Raw genomic sequence first — 15,452 nt, forward strand, 5'->3', positions numbered from 1 at the left:
TGCTCTCCAGAGACCCAGCGCCCAGGGGGCACTGGGGGCTGCTCACGTGGGCACCCCTGACTGGCAGGCGCCCAATTTCCAGCCCTCCAGAAGGGAGCACGCACTCTGCACAAAGCATGCTGTTGGCACGGTTCAGGCCCTTCCTCGGCCCCACCGCGTGAGCTCCTCTGCACGCACGCCAACGCCGGTCGTCAGGAGACAGAGCGCAGGCACCTCGACAGCCCAGAGCGGGGCACTGAGGGGCAGCAGCCAGCAGCCCAGGAGGCCGCTGAGCCCAGCCCTCAGAGGCGCCCAGACTCCACTCCCCCTGCAGCGCGCTCTCCGTGGGCAGGAGGCACCACCTCGAGCCTTCTCACCTTCCGCGTTGTTGTAGAAGTGACAGGAGCGACTTGCCACCTTCTTGCGGCACAAGTGGACCTGGGTGAACATGAGGTCTGGGCTCGTGTGACGGCCGAGCCCTGCCCCAGCCCCAGCCAGGCACCCCCTCCCAGCTCCACCCCCACCAGCTCTTTACCCCTCCGTCCCCCAGGGGCAGCACCCACGCAGCAGCAGCAGACCCACCAAGGCCAGGCTGGGCGCCCCAGGAGCCCACCTGCATGTGGTTACTCTCCTGCTTCTTCACCTCGGGATGGATACACAGCTGCTCCCGGGAGCCCAGCACACACACTCGGGGCCTGGTGGAGGAGACGGTTGGGGGGGCCCAAGGATCAGAGGGCGGGGGCCCCAGTGCTGTCCAGCGGCAGGAGCCACGTGGGCTGCACCGGGAGCCCAGGGAAGCTTGGCTCACACGCCCGGGCAGCCAGAGGGAGTGGCTGGGGCGGAAATCCGCCCCAGGCTCGAGAGGGGAGAGGGGCTTTCACCGTGGCACGGCCTGCTCTGAGTCAGCATCCAGGGCGAGGCCGAGAGACTGGGGCAGGCCTCAGGGAGACCTTGCCACCTGCATCCTCCCTCTCGTGGGAGGCCGGCGGGGAGGGGACACCAACTCTCCTGCAGCAGTGCTGGGGGCTCCAACACGGGGCAGGTCCTCCGCCGCACAGCTGCCCTGACCCACGCCCACAGCTGACACCCTGATGGCTGCGAGGAGCTCAGGGTATGAGCCTGAGGTCAGGGCGGCAGCCCCACAGCCAGAGCACGGCGCGACCCCGGGGTGGGGTCCAGGCAGAACACCCCCGTGACCCCAAGGCAGGGGTGGACGCCGCCTGACCCACCGGTAGGAGGTGTTCCGGAGCTCACTGATGACCTGAGTGAGCTGCGAGTGGGTCCTGGAGGCGTAAATGATCTTTGGGACGTCCGCGTAGCACGCTGCCCGGCACAAGGGAACAGGACAGGTCATGGTCCGCGTGTGCAGTTAACCCGGGGCACTCAGCTAACTCGGCCCGGGGACAGCTAAGCATCGATGCCCAACACTCGCTACACGAAGGAGTGCAGTGGGTCTCTGCATAAGGTTCTGACCCTAGGTTTACAGCCAGGATGGCGAGAAATGACACGGCAGCTACGACCCCCCTTCCTTCCCCGCCTCCCAGCCCAGGACCAGGAAAGGGGCAAAAAGGGGCATCACCTGGGACATCTCCTTCCAGGGCAGCGTCCCCCCAGGACGCCAAGGCGCGGTCAAGGAAGAGCTCCCCTGACACCCTCTCGGCAATCTTGCGGGCAGAGACGGCGTCTCGGAGCTGCTCCCGCCAGGCCAGCGTGCTGCAGAGGAGACACAGCGTCTTCCCCGTGCCCGTGGGGCTCTCCAGAACGCCGTTCACTTTCTAAATGGGGTGGGGAACAGGGTCACGGGGGAGCAGGGGCAGGCTGTGCAGGCCACACAGCCCACCTGAGACAAGCCCTGCAGCCCCTGCCCCCACTCAGCGGGGGACGTAAAATGCCGCTCTCGGCCGGTAGCCTGAGTGGAAACTTGGGCCGACACAGCCATGTCTGCAAAGCTGCCCCCAGCTGCCGCAGGCATGGGAACATGGGCCCAGCTTCAGGCAGCCCTCAAGGGCTGGGGGCCTGGGCAGGGTACAAGAGGGCATGCCCAGAAACCCAGCAGAAAGCAAGCTGCAACCCGTGAGGTTTAACGACCTCCCCTAAGGAGGGCTGGGCACCACCTGTCCCTCTGTGTGGAAATACTTCCTCCAGACCCTCAGCTGGACGCCCTCATCGCTTGGCCTCACTCACATTCCACCTGCGCAGAGAGGCCCCCAAGGCGCTCTTAAGTCTATCACCTTATGTCTTTTCTTTACAGCACTCCTCACCGTCTAGAATTATCCTTTTTGTTTATTTGCTTAGCATCTCTCCTACCCCACCTAAAACATGAGCCCTATTTATGGCCGACTCCCACGTCCAGAAGGGTGGCTTCACCAGGAGGACCTGACCGGAGTAAATGGGACAGTACGTGTACACTGGGTCTTGCTGAGGCTCTACCCACTCTGACCCGTCCCCCGGGAACAAGCCCCTCCGTCTGCAGCCTCACCTTCTGCAGACACTCCAAGACCTTGCTCATGTACTCCTCTTGACATTTGTACGGCTGGAAAGGGAAATCCACTGTCACGCCATTCAGAGTTATCTTGGGCATACTGGCCTACTCTCTGTCTCGGGCGGACACAGAGGCTGGCTGAAACGCAGGCTGTGTGGGTCTGCGAGACAAACCCCTCTCCGAACATCTCAGGGTCTCAGCCGCTCCAGGTAAGTTATGCCAGCCTGTGCCGCTGGGACACGTTCTCCACGGGAGCCCCTACGGCAGAGACTGCAATGACAAAACTGTTTGTAGCGACCCTTTCCCCGAGCGCCAGGCCACTTCACCAGTGCCCTCAGGCAGTGCCTCCGCAAACAGGTCCGAAGGTGAGCCTGTGACATCCTGTCATAAGGAGCTCGGAGAGGTGTCGGCCCTGTCTTGTTCTCCCGCCCCAGGCAGCTCCACCGTGCTCCGGGAGAGGCGACAGGGCAGGGGCCAGATGCAGCTCCACGTGCTCCACCCGCAATAACACTGCACTGACCTCCGCCAGAGCTTGAGGGACCACAGTTTCCAGCGGAGCGCCCCCACCAGCCTGGGCCGGTCGGGACCCCCCCGCCCCTGCGGCTCCCAACCCTCCGCTCCACGGACCAGCCCCATCCCTCCCAGGTGGGCAGCGAAAGAGCACGTGTGCTGCTCTGACCTGGGACGCGAATCCGTGCGGCGCCCAGCAAACCACTCAGCCCCCCGAGGCCTGGTTTCGCATGGACACTCGGACTAACAGCCCGCGCTCCTAAACCCCGCCGGGCCGCCCTTCCCGCGTACCCGGCGCCCTCCACGAGCTCGGAGCCGGGCACTACGCGCCCCACAATGCAGCGCGCCAAAATCGCCAGCGCGCGGCCCGAGGGCTGCGCGGGGCCTGCCGGGAGTTGCAGTTGCGGAAGCCGCCGCTTGGGCACAGGTTCCAGTGCCAGGGTCTCGGCGGGGAGCCTTCCACGACCGGGATCTCCAGGACTTCGCCCCAGTCCGCCCGACTCACCACCACCGCGTCCTCAGGAGGCAGCCGGTCCGACCTTGCGGGCTGAGGCGCGCAGTCATCCGTGAACGCGCTGCACTTCCGCCCCCAATTCCGGTCCGCTGCGCAGTGCTCCGGCCGGAAACTGGTCCCCTCCCTCGGGGTCCGCGCTCTGCTGGCGCGCAGCGTTCCACGTCGCACCCGCCCCTTCAGTTGACCCTGAGCCCGGTGACCGGCACCTCCTCGCCCGCGGGCACGAACCTGGGGTCCCGCCGTCTCCCCCCTCCCCACCAGGGTCTCCATTCCACTTCCCCCCTGGGCCAAGCCCCCTCGGACAACTGCCCGGACAACAGCACAAGCCTTCTAACAGGTTTCCTGTGGCTTCCCTTTTCTCGAAAGACCCAGAGGTCTTTTAAAGACTCGAGTCTGAGCTGATCACTCTCCTTAAATTTCGCAAATGGCTGCCCCTTGCCCGTGACTCGGCTCCTGAGAGCCTCACCAGATCCTCTCCTTACTGTCCTCTAGGTCCAGCCGCTTTTCCGGTCAATGTCCCCCACTGGTCAGGGCGGGACCTCTGAATCCCCAGCACCCAGCACCAGCTGGCAGTCAACAGGGAGGTTCCAGGGGTCTGCACAGCTCTGTGTGGTCAGAAGTGTTTGTCTGTGGACGTCCCTGGTGCCGCAGTGGTTGAGACTCTGCAATCCCGATGCAGGGGGCCCAGGTTCCATCCCTGATCCAGGGAACTAGAACCCACATGCATGCTGCAACTAAGAGTTCATATTCCACAACTAAGGAGCCCATGAGCCGCAACTAAGACCCAGCGCAACCAAATAAATAAATATTTTAAAAAAAAGAAGTGTTTGTCTAGGTGACCCCAGTATGCCCCAAAGAGCACCAGGAAGAAACTGACGCTGAAGTGACAGCCCACAGTCAGCTGGCAAGGCTGATTTTAGAGGGTCTTGTGGGCTGTTTAATGTCCAGATGTTTTCCCACTGATGGCACCTTAATGCCACATGAGTGTCTAGGCTGATGTGTGTGAGATCATGCTTGGGGAAGCCCCTGGCACACACTGGCATCCACCCACACCCACTTGTTCCAGTGAGGGGACAGTAGAGTGTCTATCTCAGCAGGGAGCTTGGAGAAGAGGAGACCCAGCCACACACTTGCTGAATGCTCACTAGGCACACATTTCAGTACCATCCATGCAGGCATTAACACGGTTGTCCTTCCAACGACCCCTGAGATAAGTGCTTTTATGATCCACTCCTTACAAGTGAGGAAAGGAAGCACGGGGTGGGTGGTTAGTAGATTTCCCGAAGATGGCAGCAAGTCCCAGAGCCAGGAGTCCCACTCTTCACCTCCACACCCCCCATCTTCTGAGAGTAATGGCATTTCCCCCACAAAAGTCCAAGGAAGGGAAGTCCAGGACCCAGAGACTTGGCAAACTCCTGGGCCAGAAAGGGAGCTGAGGACCCTGGTCACACATTGTGCATAGGGACTCCTGCCCAGGCTCCTATTAATTATAACACGTAAATGCTGTGGTACTGAGTCCTGAGAGGTGAGCAGAAGGGGAGAAGAAGGCTGGCCATAGCAAGCCCACTCAGCAGGCACTGCGATCTCGAGCAAGTCAACCAACTTGCACTGAGTGTCTGCTCTGCCAGGCTCTGTGGGACTCCCACGGTGGACCCGACCCCATGTGGACCACAGGACAGATGTTAACCAGTCACATGCTTGCTGTGTGTGCACACAGAGGTCCTGGGCCCTCCTCATCTCTCTGTGTGTTCCCGAGGTTTCCCAGAGATCTAGCTCTGGTTCTAGGACTTCATTGCTTGTGGAGTCAGCACTTCTCTTGGCCTCAGTGGCGCCGTCCCTAAAACGGGAATGACGCTCCATCTGCCTGACTTCCCATCCCCATCACCAAAGAGGTGACATGGTCACTGCGGGAACAGCTCTGCCTTTGGGGGTATCAACCAAACCCCTGAGTCTGGCGGGGGGAGGGGCAGGACGCCACCGACTCACCAAGTGTGCACATCTCTCCTACACCACCTGGGCACTGACACCATTGTCTCATCTCACACCCGAGAAATGGAGGCCCAGAGAGGTCAGAAACTCGCCCTCAGTCACACAGCAAGTAGATGTCAGAGCTGGGATTGGCTCCAGTCTCCGTCTCGCTCCAAAGCCTTTGTTCTAGGCCTCTTCACATCAATTTACCCTCTTCTCTGCCTAAGGAGCTGCTCTCGGATGCCCCTGGAGGCCTTCCAGATCAGCCCCCACCCTCACCATCCATGACTCGCTTAGCCCTCAGCACAAGCCTGGGCGCACAGAAGGCACCACCCAGCCTCCACTGGCCTCAGTGAAGAGCTCTCCTACCCCACTCTGATGTTGAGGCCCATCGCCTCCTGCTGCACCCACCCTGGGGAATTGGGGGCTGTTTCCGCCACCCCCCCCGGGGAGTGCACAAAGTCAGGTTGGGGGGGCACCAGCTCCAAGTGGTGAGCGGTGGGAGGATGGGCAACGGGTTGCAGCGCTCAGCTCTGCGTCCCAGGCTGATCTCTCCCCTCCCATCATCCCCTCCCTCTGACGGCTGCAGCCCGTGCAACAGCCAGGCGCTTTCTCTCTCTCTCTCTCTCTCTCTCTCTCTCTCTCTCTCTCTCTCGCTCTCGCTCTCGCTCTCGCTCTCTCTCTCTCCCTCCCTCCCTCTCCCCGCTGCTCCCGCCTCCTGCCCTCCCTTGCCCCCTCCCCTCCCCGACACTGCAGCATTCGCCGACTGCAGCTCCAGCCACCGCCCGCGCCTCTCCGGCCTCCGCAACCCCACCGCCGCCAGCACCATGGCCAGCACCGTGTCCGGTAGGCACCGGGGGCATCGGGAGTCCTGGGGCGGCGGATCTGAGCAGAGGCTATTGTCGGGCCTCGCCCACCGCTGGGCCGATTACGGAGTGTTTTCCCATCTCGGACCCCACGCTCTGCAAGGGCGCGGGCGCTCTCCGGGCGGAACCCGCAGGAGACGGGGTTCAGGGCCGCCGGGTGGGGAGACTCGGTGCCCATAAGGCGGCGATTGCGGCGCCAGCCTAACGGACTTGGGCCGCAGAGCAGGGGCTCCGCTCGGGGTGGGGGCATCGGTGCGGGGGTGCCCTTGCCCCTTGGGGCGCTGCTGTGCCAGGCCGGGAGCGACTGCCTCAGGATGGCTCCGAGACCCATGGGTGGGTGGGCGCGCTCGCGGGATGCGGGCAGGGTCCCTTAAGGCGCCCGGGGACCCCAGACCCGGGTCGGACCGCGCCTTCTCGGGGGTCAGAGGGAGGAGCGCGGGACCCTTTGCAGGAGTCCCAGCCCGGGGCCGGCGGGGCCCGGGCTCTCCCTGCGCCAACAGAGGGGCCGGGGAACGGGAGGGGCGCTGCGAGAAGACGGGAAACGGAAACCTGAGCCGAGCCGCGCCCGCACCTCGCGTCGCCGCCCCTCCCCTCGCCGCTGCGGGCTCGGGACCACCCTCTGTGACACGGTGCCACCCGCCCCGGTCGAAAAAGCCACCGCCCTTTACGCTGCGGGTTTGGATGGGGGATGGGTTGCCGCTGTTTCCGAGCCTTTCTAGGATGGGGGCGTCTGCCCCTCCCTCCCCCGCCTTTCCACCTCCCCAGCTGCAGACCCACCGCCCTCAAAGGCAACGACCCTCTCTTCCCGGGCCTGCAGAAGGCGCGGAGCTGCCGCGGAGGGGCGGGCACCGGGCGAGGCGGGAAACGCGGGACACATACTGGACGCGGGAGTGCTGCCAGGCGACCCCCGGGGCAAGGACGCGGGGGTCGCTCTCCTCAGGAACGCTCTGCCCAGTCTGGCTTTCCCAGGACCGGCTTCACCTTTGCACTCGGTGCCCGAGATGGCTAGGCGGGCAGGCGGCCCCCACCTCCACCCCGTCTCCTCGCCCACCCTTCCGTCCGCCCTGGGGGCGGCTCTGTGCAATCCCCTCTCCCCAGATAGTTCGCCTCTGTCCGCAGTGCCCGCTTCTGTCTGAGGCGCCAGAGCTCCGCCCACCCACGTGTGCAACGCCCTGACCCCGCCCCTCAGGGCCGGCGGTTCTGGCCCCCAGTGACTTCTGCAGGAGCCTGGCAGGGGACCACGTGCGTCACTGACCACCCCCCCCACATCCATCTGGGGGTCTTATCCATCTGGACTTCATACGCTCCCTACCCTCTCCCTGACATCCCCAGAGATACTGGGACCAGCAGGTGAGGGTGGCCAGTGCGGCCCCAGTCCCACACTGGGGCAGGTCTGTGCGTCCTCATTCACCATCTGTGCCTGAGCTGGGGGACAGTGGGCAGCCACTTCTGGGAGCATTTATCAGCTTTTCACCTCGTTGGTAAAACCCCTGCACAGGCCTCCTTCTCATCCTTCTGACATGAGCAGACTGAGGTTAGGCGCTGGAGGGACGCAGACGAAGCCACACCATCGATGGCCATCAGGGCTTGGGCCCAGACCCTCCGACCTCAGAGTTTCCTGGCACCAGACCCTCTTCTTGGCCAGACTTTGGGGCACTGCTGACCCATGCTTTTCCCCAGGATTGTTCTGGGTGTCCAAGTTACCCCTGGTGTCAAGAAGGAGACCATGGGACTTCCCTGGTGGCACAGCGGTTAAGAATCCACCTGCCAGTGCAGGAGACACGGGTTCGATCCCTGGTCCGGGAAGATCCCACATGCTGCGGAGCAATGAAGCCCGTGCGCCACAACTACTGAGCCCACATGCCACAACTACTGAAGCCCACGTGCCTAGAGCCCGTGCTCTGCAACAAGAGAAGCCACCGCAATGATGAGAAGCCTGCGCACTGCAACGAAGAGTAGCCCTTACTCGCAGCAACTAGAGAAAGGCTGCGTGCAACAGCAAAGACCCAAAGCAGCCAAAAAAAAAAATTTTTTTTTAAAGAAAAAAGAAAGAAGGAGACCATGAGTGCCATTGGTCAGTTTTGTCCAGCATGGCCAGCAAAGACATACTGCAGTACCAGCTGGAGAACTGCTCATAGCTGACATCACATGGGGCTGGGCCTTTCATGTTCTGTCATCAGCATTGCCCTCTATAGAGTGCAGCCCGTGTGTACACACACCTGTGCTCCCCTGCAGCTTCTCCCGGCCATAACAGTTTGATAGGAGAGAGGTCTGGCCCAGAAGTGGCTACGTGACAGCGCCGGTAACTGTGGCCAAAATTGGTGTAAGTGAACCAGCTATGGCTTCTCTCTGAAAACACATCTTTGATTGGAGCAGACTTTCGTGCCTCAGTGGCCTTGAAGTGTCACCTCTGCTCTGGTCTGTGGCCGCTGCAGGATTGCTCTTAGCCTCATCTTTGTGCATAGATTGGAAAGCTTTGCCCCTGCCTCGCCCTTGAGTGCCTCCTGGTGGGCTGTGTTCTGAGGACACTGCGTCTTGGTGTCCTTCCCAGGTGCTCAGCTCTTCAGGCACTTTTGTAGACTCGCTCATGTTCATCCCCTTATGCAACTCTGGCAAGCTGCAAGGCCTTGCACCTGCTACCTCGCCGCTCAGGGGCTCAATCTCCCCATCGGGGTGACCGTGATAGTGACAGCACCTCCCCTAGGCTTGTTCTGAGGGTTGAATGAGCTATTTCAGGAAACAGTGCTTGGCCCGGGGCCTGGCAAGAGGTGAGTGCCCAGTCCACGCCAGGCAGCATGACTGTTGCAGTCACCTTTCCCAGAGAAAGGTGAATGCTGCTGTCAACTCCTGCCATGCTGGGCTCCCGACACTGAGGGAGGAGACTCTGACAAGTGAGAGAGGGGCAGCCTGGGTGGCAACAAGCTCCATCTGTCAGGAGGCAGTTAGCAGCAGCCTCCAGGGCCCTTTTAGGGGTGAGCAGGAATCTGTGGGCCCCCTTCCCTCCTAGTTCTGGAAGACCCCCCACCCACCCACCATGAGGCTCCCAACAGGAAAGTGCAGAGGCCTGGGCTCGTGACAGGGCTGCCATCCTGGCATGCTGTGTGACTTTGGGGGTGCCACTTGCCCTCTCTGCACCTCCTTCTCCTCTGTAGAAATGAGGCTGATGAGGGTGTCTGCCTGGTCTGGCTGGTCTCGAGAGTCAGTTCGGAGGAAGGGTGTGGTGTGCCCACCTCATCCCCCTTGGGCACGATTACTGTTGTCACCGGGTACTCTAGGCTGACCTGGTGCCTTCTAACTCTTGCTCTTCTGAGATGTAATCATCCAACAGGCCAATATGCACTTTTGCATGTGTAACATTTACTATGAAGGGGGATCAAAGCAATCCAGTTCACGGTAGAGATTTGTTTTTAATGACTTTCTGAAGTCAGTGATGGGGACGGAAGAGAGGGTCCTGGTGAGGAGAGAAAAGGGAGGGCGTGCCTCGAGGCCCCACTTCCTGGCTGGAGCTATGTCTGTGGAGAGGTCTGGGCCTCCACCTCTTCCCTCTGCAATGAGAGGAACTTTAAGCCCCTCCGGCTCTGAAAATACAGGCGTACCCTCCTGTCTTGCATGTGGCTGGGCCCAGCCCTGATCTCCAACCCCGGTGCAGGCTGCCCCCTGCTCACTGTCTCCAAATTTGCCGGTTCCCCACCCACCATGCAGTCCCCTCTGACTTGCAACCAGACGACAGCGCAGGCCTCACTCCCAAGCCCCCTCCTGGGGAGTTGCCCCTTCCCACTGGGCTTCTTGAGGAAGGGTCTTCTGAGAAGGAAGGTCCTCATAGGCCACCAACCCAGGGGATCTCCACGACCACCAGACGCCAAGCTGCATCCCTGTTTGCAGCCGCGGGACATAGTCCTTCACTTCCCAGTTGGACACTTGTCCCCTGGGCAGAGCCATGACCTCAGAGACTCTGACCTCAGTCTTGAGCCCCCAGCCCTCTCCCCTCTCACCTGCCTACACTCACACCTGCCCAAGCTCCCCCTCCTGCCCCTGAATTGCCACCAGCCCCCCTCCAGGCTGAGGTGACAGCTGCCTGGAAGGGAGCCCCTGGCATTTGTCTGTAAAATTCCTCTGTTATTAATTTGCAACCCTTTTCCTGGGAAAATCTCAGGCTTGAGGCAGTGAGGGCCTTGAGCAGCTGTGAGGCCCCAGGTTCCTGGCCTGTAAGGTAGACTCTTTCGGAGCTTTTAACACGGGATGAGAAAGGACTCTCTGAAAGGTCAGGGTAGGGGGCTGGTGTCTGTTGCCAGAGTGGTGGGTGCTGGCAGGGTTAGACTGAGGCCCCTCCTCCCTGGCCTCTCCCAGGACCCAGCTAGGCCCCTGACCAGACTCCCTGTCACTCCCTGCCCCACCTTCCCTTCTGAGCACAGGCCTGGCTACCTCCCCAGCCTCTGCAAGTGTCCACATATCTCCTGCTCTGCTGTTCCTGGAGAGCCGCTCTGCCTGGTCCTGCCTCCTCTAACTCCCAAGCACACATCCTGGGAGGTACCCCTCAGCCTCCTTTCTAAAGTTAACTTTTAATGACATAAGTAATACGCGAGTAGATTCTGCTTGTGAAAAAGCAAAATCGACAAGTCAGGTCAAAATCCTCTTTGAGGCCCACGCCTACCTGGCCCTCCCTCCCACACTCCCGAGCCAATGACCAAGTCATGTGTCTTCGCCCTGCATCTCCTCCAAGACCGCAAAGGCTCTCCCTGCTGCTCGCTCAGGAATCCTCTGTGCTCCCGTCACAACTTCTCAGGCTCTCTCCGGAAGAGTCTGGGTCATCAGGACACTTAGATCAAATAACATCATTCTCTGCACTGGTTGTTGGAGGACCCTGCTCACAGCAAGCTGTTCCCTCAGACAGGGCCTAGTCACTTCTGTCCTGTGTCCTATTTCTACACCAGCACTTTCCCCAGTTTTATGTGAAATCAATTTAAAAACATTGAGTGAAATTTCATCAGAGAGTCTCTTGTCCAACCTGTCTGCCCCTTGGAAGAACGCTGTGGGTAACTACGCGTGCTCTTCATGGAAGCCAGAGTCGCTCTCCGTGGAGTATCTCTCTAGAGACCTATACTAGCTTCTCCAGCCAGGGAGGCAGGTGCATGGGTCTGAGCCCCCAAGTCTTTGGGACCTACTGCAGTGGTGGAAAGAACACAGACCACCTGGGGTTGCTCTGGAGGAGCTTTGAACAAGAACACTGGGCCCAGTGTTCTCTTGGTTGAGTGGGGGTGACAGTATTGGGCATACAGGTTTGTTGAGAGCCAGTGAGACATCAGACCCATGTGTCTACTTTGGGGCCTGGCTTGCTGTGAACCAACCACAAAGAGCTCAGTTATTTCCATTCTGAGAGCGAGCATCTCCCCTTCCCTGACAAGGCTCAGGGCCTCAGCAGGCTCACCTCCTTTTCTGGTTGGGTAGTGTGGACACTGGCTGTGGGCACTCACCCTGCAAGGCCAGAGGGCGGGCTGTGGTGCTGAACGGACAGCTCCCGTCCCTTTGGCTTTTGATGAGCAGCCAGTGCGTGTCTGGTGAGAACCTGATTTCACCCCACGGTGGGCGCACTACAGGGTAAATGGGGGGTGGGCTGGGGGGCAGACAGGAGGGTCTGAGGGCTTCACCTAAGTGCACAGACCAAGAAAGTGTTGCCTGCAGAAGCTCTACATTTGTGCTGGCCCAGTCACCAGTGTGGTGGTTAACCTCTCCACCGACCGGGCAAGTGTCCACGAGAGGGAAAGGGGAGGAAGGAGAAGTACGCGGAGGGGCAGGGGGAGGGGAGAGTCGGGAAGATACACAGTGACAAAGAATCATGGAGACGTAAAGATACAAAGAGAGGTAGTGACAGATGGAGAGCCAGAAAGACAGAAGGATGAACGGAGACAGAGACAGAAATGCCAAGAGAGAGAAAAGGAGGGAGAGAGAGGCAGAGACAGACAGAGCGAGGGGGGCAGGGACTCAGAGACAGGAACAGAAAGACCAATGCAGGACACCCACAGGGAGGCGTGCCCAGGGAAAGACAGCCAACATCTGGGAGGGAGGGAGGGACGGACGGAGAGAGTCAGAGATGTGGGACACAAAAGATCAAGGTAAACAGGCTGCCAGACAGGCGCCAGGGGGCAGCAACGGGGGCAGAGGCAGGGAGGCCTGGGCATCCAGGGAGGTGGGGCTGGAGGTGCGATGGGACGGCGCCTGCTCAGGCCGGCCTCACGCCCACAGCCTACAAGAAGATGAAGGAGCTGTCGGTGCTGTCACTCCTCTGCTCCTGCTTCTACTCACAGCCGCACCCCAACACCGTCTACCAGTATGGGGGTGAGTGTGCCCTGCTGCTGCCCTGACCTCGCTACCCCCTCCCGTGGTGTCTGTGCACCCGCGCTTGGCTGCCTTCCGGAGAGAGGTCCCTGCGGGGAGGGGCCGGTCCTGGGAGTCCCACGTGAGCAGCCTCAGCCCTCCTCTCAGACCTTGACTTGGGTGTGTGCTCGGCCTGCCCCCTCCTTGAGCAGCCCTCCTGAAGCCCCCGTCTGCCCTTGCCCTGCAGACATGGAGGTGAAGCAGCTGGACAAGAGGGCCTCCGGCCAGAGCTTTGAGGTCATCCTCAAATCCCCTTCCGACCTTTCCCCGGAGAGTCCCATGCTCTCCTCTCCCCCCAAGAGGAAGGACACCTCCCTGGAGGAGCTGCAGAAGCGGCTGGAGGCAGCTGAGGGGCGGAGGAAGGTAAGGAGCCACCCCTCTGGGTCCTGCTAAAGACGGTCGGGGGCCTTGCTGGCCACAGACAGCGTCCCCAAGGTGCGGGCTGCTCCAAGCACTCGACTGGCTGTGGGCCTGTGTAGCAGAGAGGGTCTCACGGTCCCGGGGCCACCTCCTGAGCCATCAGAATGAGACGGGGGAGGAAGGATTCCTCAATGGCAGCCAGCTGGAGGGAGACAGGAACCAGATACTGCTGGGAGGGGCACCCTTGGCCACGCTGGCAGGGTGGGAGGGTCAGGTGGTAGCCCCAGGAGGGGCCCTGGGAGAGGAGGCTGGGCGACAGCCTCCTGAGCAGGGGAGCGTGAAGGAAGGGCTTTCCATGAGCTGGGAGCTCAGGGGGCCCCTGGGAGAAGCAGGCCCCTCCCCACCCTTTCTCACACCAGCCCCTCTGAAACTGAGACACACGCAGAGAAGCACGTGCTCTCAGGAGTGCAGTCCTGGTGCCCAAGTCCACTGGGCAGGGGCAGCAGCTCTATCCCCCTTACGGCAGGACCGGTGAGCCCTGGGGACCCAGGCTTCTCAGGGTTAACTAGTAGTAACTGGCACGTGGGTGGAGCCCAGCAGCCTTCTGAAGGAGGCTGAGGGAGGCTAATTACCTCTGGGAGCCTCGGGTCCACTCCCGCGGCCACCAGCAGGGCTGGACAGTGGCGCCAGCAGCCCCACCCTCCTCGTTCCAACTCGTCCCTTCCCTAGCGGCCCTGGGACCCCTCCCATGCCCCCGGCACCTTAGGGAGCTCAGAACCCGGTGTGTATTAAGCACCTACTTCGCGCTCAGCGGGCAGACGTTTGAGGAAAAGACGGGGAAGGCTCCGTGACAGCCCACAAGAGCTTCCTCCGCTCCTCCCACGTTCCCCGAGGGCAGCTGGGACTCTGGAGCGGGATGGTGCGGGGGGCGCCCGGAGCCCAGCGGGGAGGGGCAGCTCTGCGGCCGAGGGTGGACAGGGAGGGCTTGCCTGGGGATGAGGTGGTCACCCCAGCCAACGGCAGGACAGGGTGGGCCCGAACCCCCCGAGGACAAGTCCGGTGGGCGGGAGGCGCTGGGCTCGGGCTGGGCGGCGGGGCACCGGGCGGGGCACTGGGCGGGGCGGGGCGGGCCCGGCCGCCCCTCACGCTCGCCCGCCCGGCCGCCCGCGCAGACGCAGGAGGCGCAGGTGCTGAAGCAGCTGGCGGAGCGGCGCGAGCACGAGCGCGAGGTGCTGCACAAGGCGCTGGAGGAGAACAACAACTTCAGCCGCCTGGCCGAGGAGAAGCTCAACTACAAGATGGAGCTCAGCAAGGAGATCCGCGAGGCGCACCTGGCCGCACTGCGTGAGCGGCTGCGCGAGAAGGTGCGCGCCGGGGCGGGGCCGAGGACGGGCGGGGCCCGAAGCAGGGGGCCCCCAGGAGCCCCTTCTTTTGGCCTTTGGCCGGTCCCTGCCCACTACGCCAGCGGCGCTCCCGCAGTCCGGCCTCCCCGTGACGCCCCGTCCTACTGGGGCTAGCCAGGGTAAGGCGAGCCCCTGCGCAGGCCGGAGCAGCCTCCCTGCGAGCGGGACCGGGTTAGTTCCGGGGAGCCCCGAGCCTGCACTCCTCGGGAAATTCCCGGAGTCACAATGCTCGGGTCTGGACACCACCCCGGGCTCCCCGAGGGCCAGCCCCCACCCTCAAGCCGCACTTGCAGTCCGTGACGCAGGCCTGCCCCTACCCTTTGTTGCTCCTGGTCACTAAGGTGTTCTCATTTGTCGCATCTGCCGCACCTGGGACCGAGCCAGTCTAGGGAGGAAAAGACCCCAGGGTTCCCGAAGCCCGGGAGCCGGAGGCAGGGCCCCCAGAGCCCAGGAGGGGTGGGGGGGCAGGACCCCGCCCCGCCCCTGCCGGCTGCAGGGCCCCGCCCACCCCGCCTGTCCCGCAGGAGCTGCACGCTGCCGAAGTGCGCAGGAACAGGGAGCAGCGAGAGGAGACGTCCGGCTAAGGGGCCGTTTGGACACCGCGGCGCCTGGATCCCGAGACGAGACAGGAACACATCTGGGTTTCAGTTTTGTTTTGTTCGACTTTGTCTAGATGCGGCTTTTGCTCCCGTCCCTCCTCCCCTCCTGTTCTCCCAGCTTCAGCTTCTCTTTCCGCGTTCCGAGCTGTCCAGCCCTCGTGGCAAGGCTTTGCCCACAGGCTCTCCCTGTGGAGCCCCCAGGGCGTGGCACACAGCCCCGCAGTTCAGGCCCCAGGCTGGCCGTGGCTGGGTCCCCTCTTGGCAGCCCTCTTAGTGGACGTGGTGGCGACCTCAATAAATCCAGCGATGGTGGCAGGAACACGCAGGTCGTTGTGCTGTGAGCACCTTGTCACTTAGGGCACGTCTTTTGAGGCAGCTCCTGCCGGCAGGCAGGGCCAC

At 62.1% G+C, this 15,452-nt stretch overlaps 2 protein-coding genes across 10 annotated transcripts in view; one reads left to right on the forward strand and one right to left on the reverse strand.

The window, feature by feature from the left end:
- Positions 1–3,574, reverse strand: part of RTEL1 (regulator of telomere elongation helicase 1) — a 28,301-nt gene extending 24,727 nt beyond the window's left edge. For 4 of the 9 annotated variants that reach the window (XM_032603833.1, XM_032603834.1, XM_032603832.1 and 1 more), the window contains exons 1-6: positions 3,477–3,574; positions 2,459–2,719; positions 1,559–1,754; positions 1,209–1,302; positions 593–674; positions 357–417 (exon numbers count right to left, since the gene is read on the reverse strand). In XM_032603833.1, coding sequence (XP_032459724.1) covers positions 357–417; positions 593–674; positions 1,209–1,302; positions 1,559–1,754; positions 2,459–2,560 — 535 coding nt within the window. In that variant the 5' untranslated portion in view covers positions 2,561–2,719; positions 3,477–3,574. The other 5 variants (XM_032603829.1, XM_032603827.1, XM_032603830.1 and 2 more) reach the window with 5 other exon arrangements.
- A 2,554-nt stretch (positions 3,575–6,128) lies between these two features.
- STMN3 (stathmin 3) lies at positions 6,129–15,372 on the forward strand. Its single transcript, XM_032605232.1, has 5 exons — positions 6,129–6,299; positions 12,560–12,652; positions 12,879–13,054; positions 14,224–14,415; positions 14,979–15,372. The coding sequence occupies exons 1-5, from the start codon at positions 6,281–6,283 to the stop codon at positions 15,036–15,038; spliced, it is 540 nt and encodes a 179-aa protein (XP_032461123.1). The 5' UTR covers positions 6,129–6,280; the 3' UTR covers positions 15,039–15,372.
- Positions 15,373–15,452: the final 80 nt, after the last annotated feature.

Source organism: Phocoena sinus, chromosome 15 (assembly GCF_008692025.1).
Source record: "Phocoena sinus isolate mPhoSin1 chromosome 15, mPhoSin1.pri, whole genome shotgun sequence".
NCBI lineage: Eukaryota > Metazoa > Chordata > Mammalia > Artiodactyla > Phocoenidae > Phocoena > Phocoena sinus.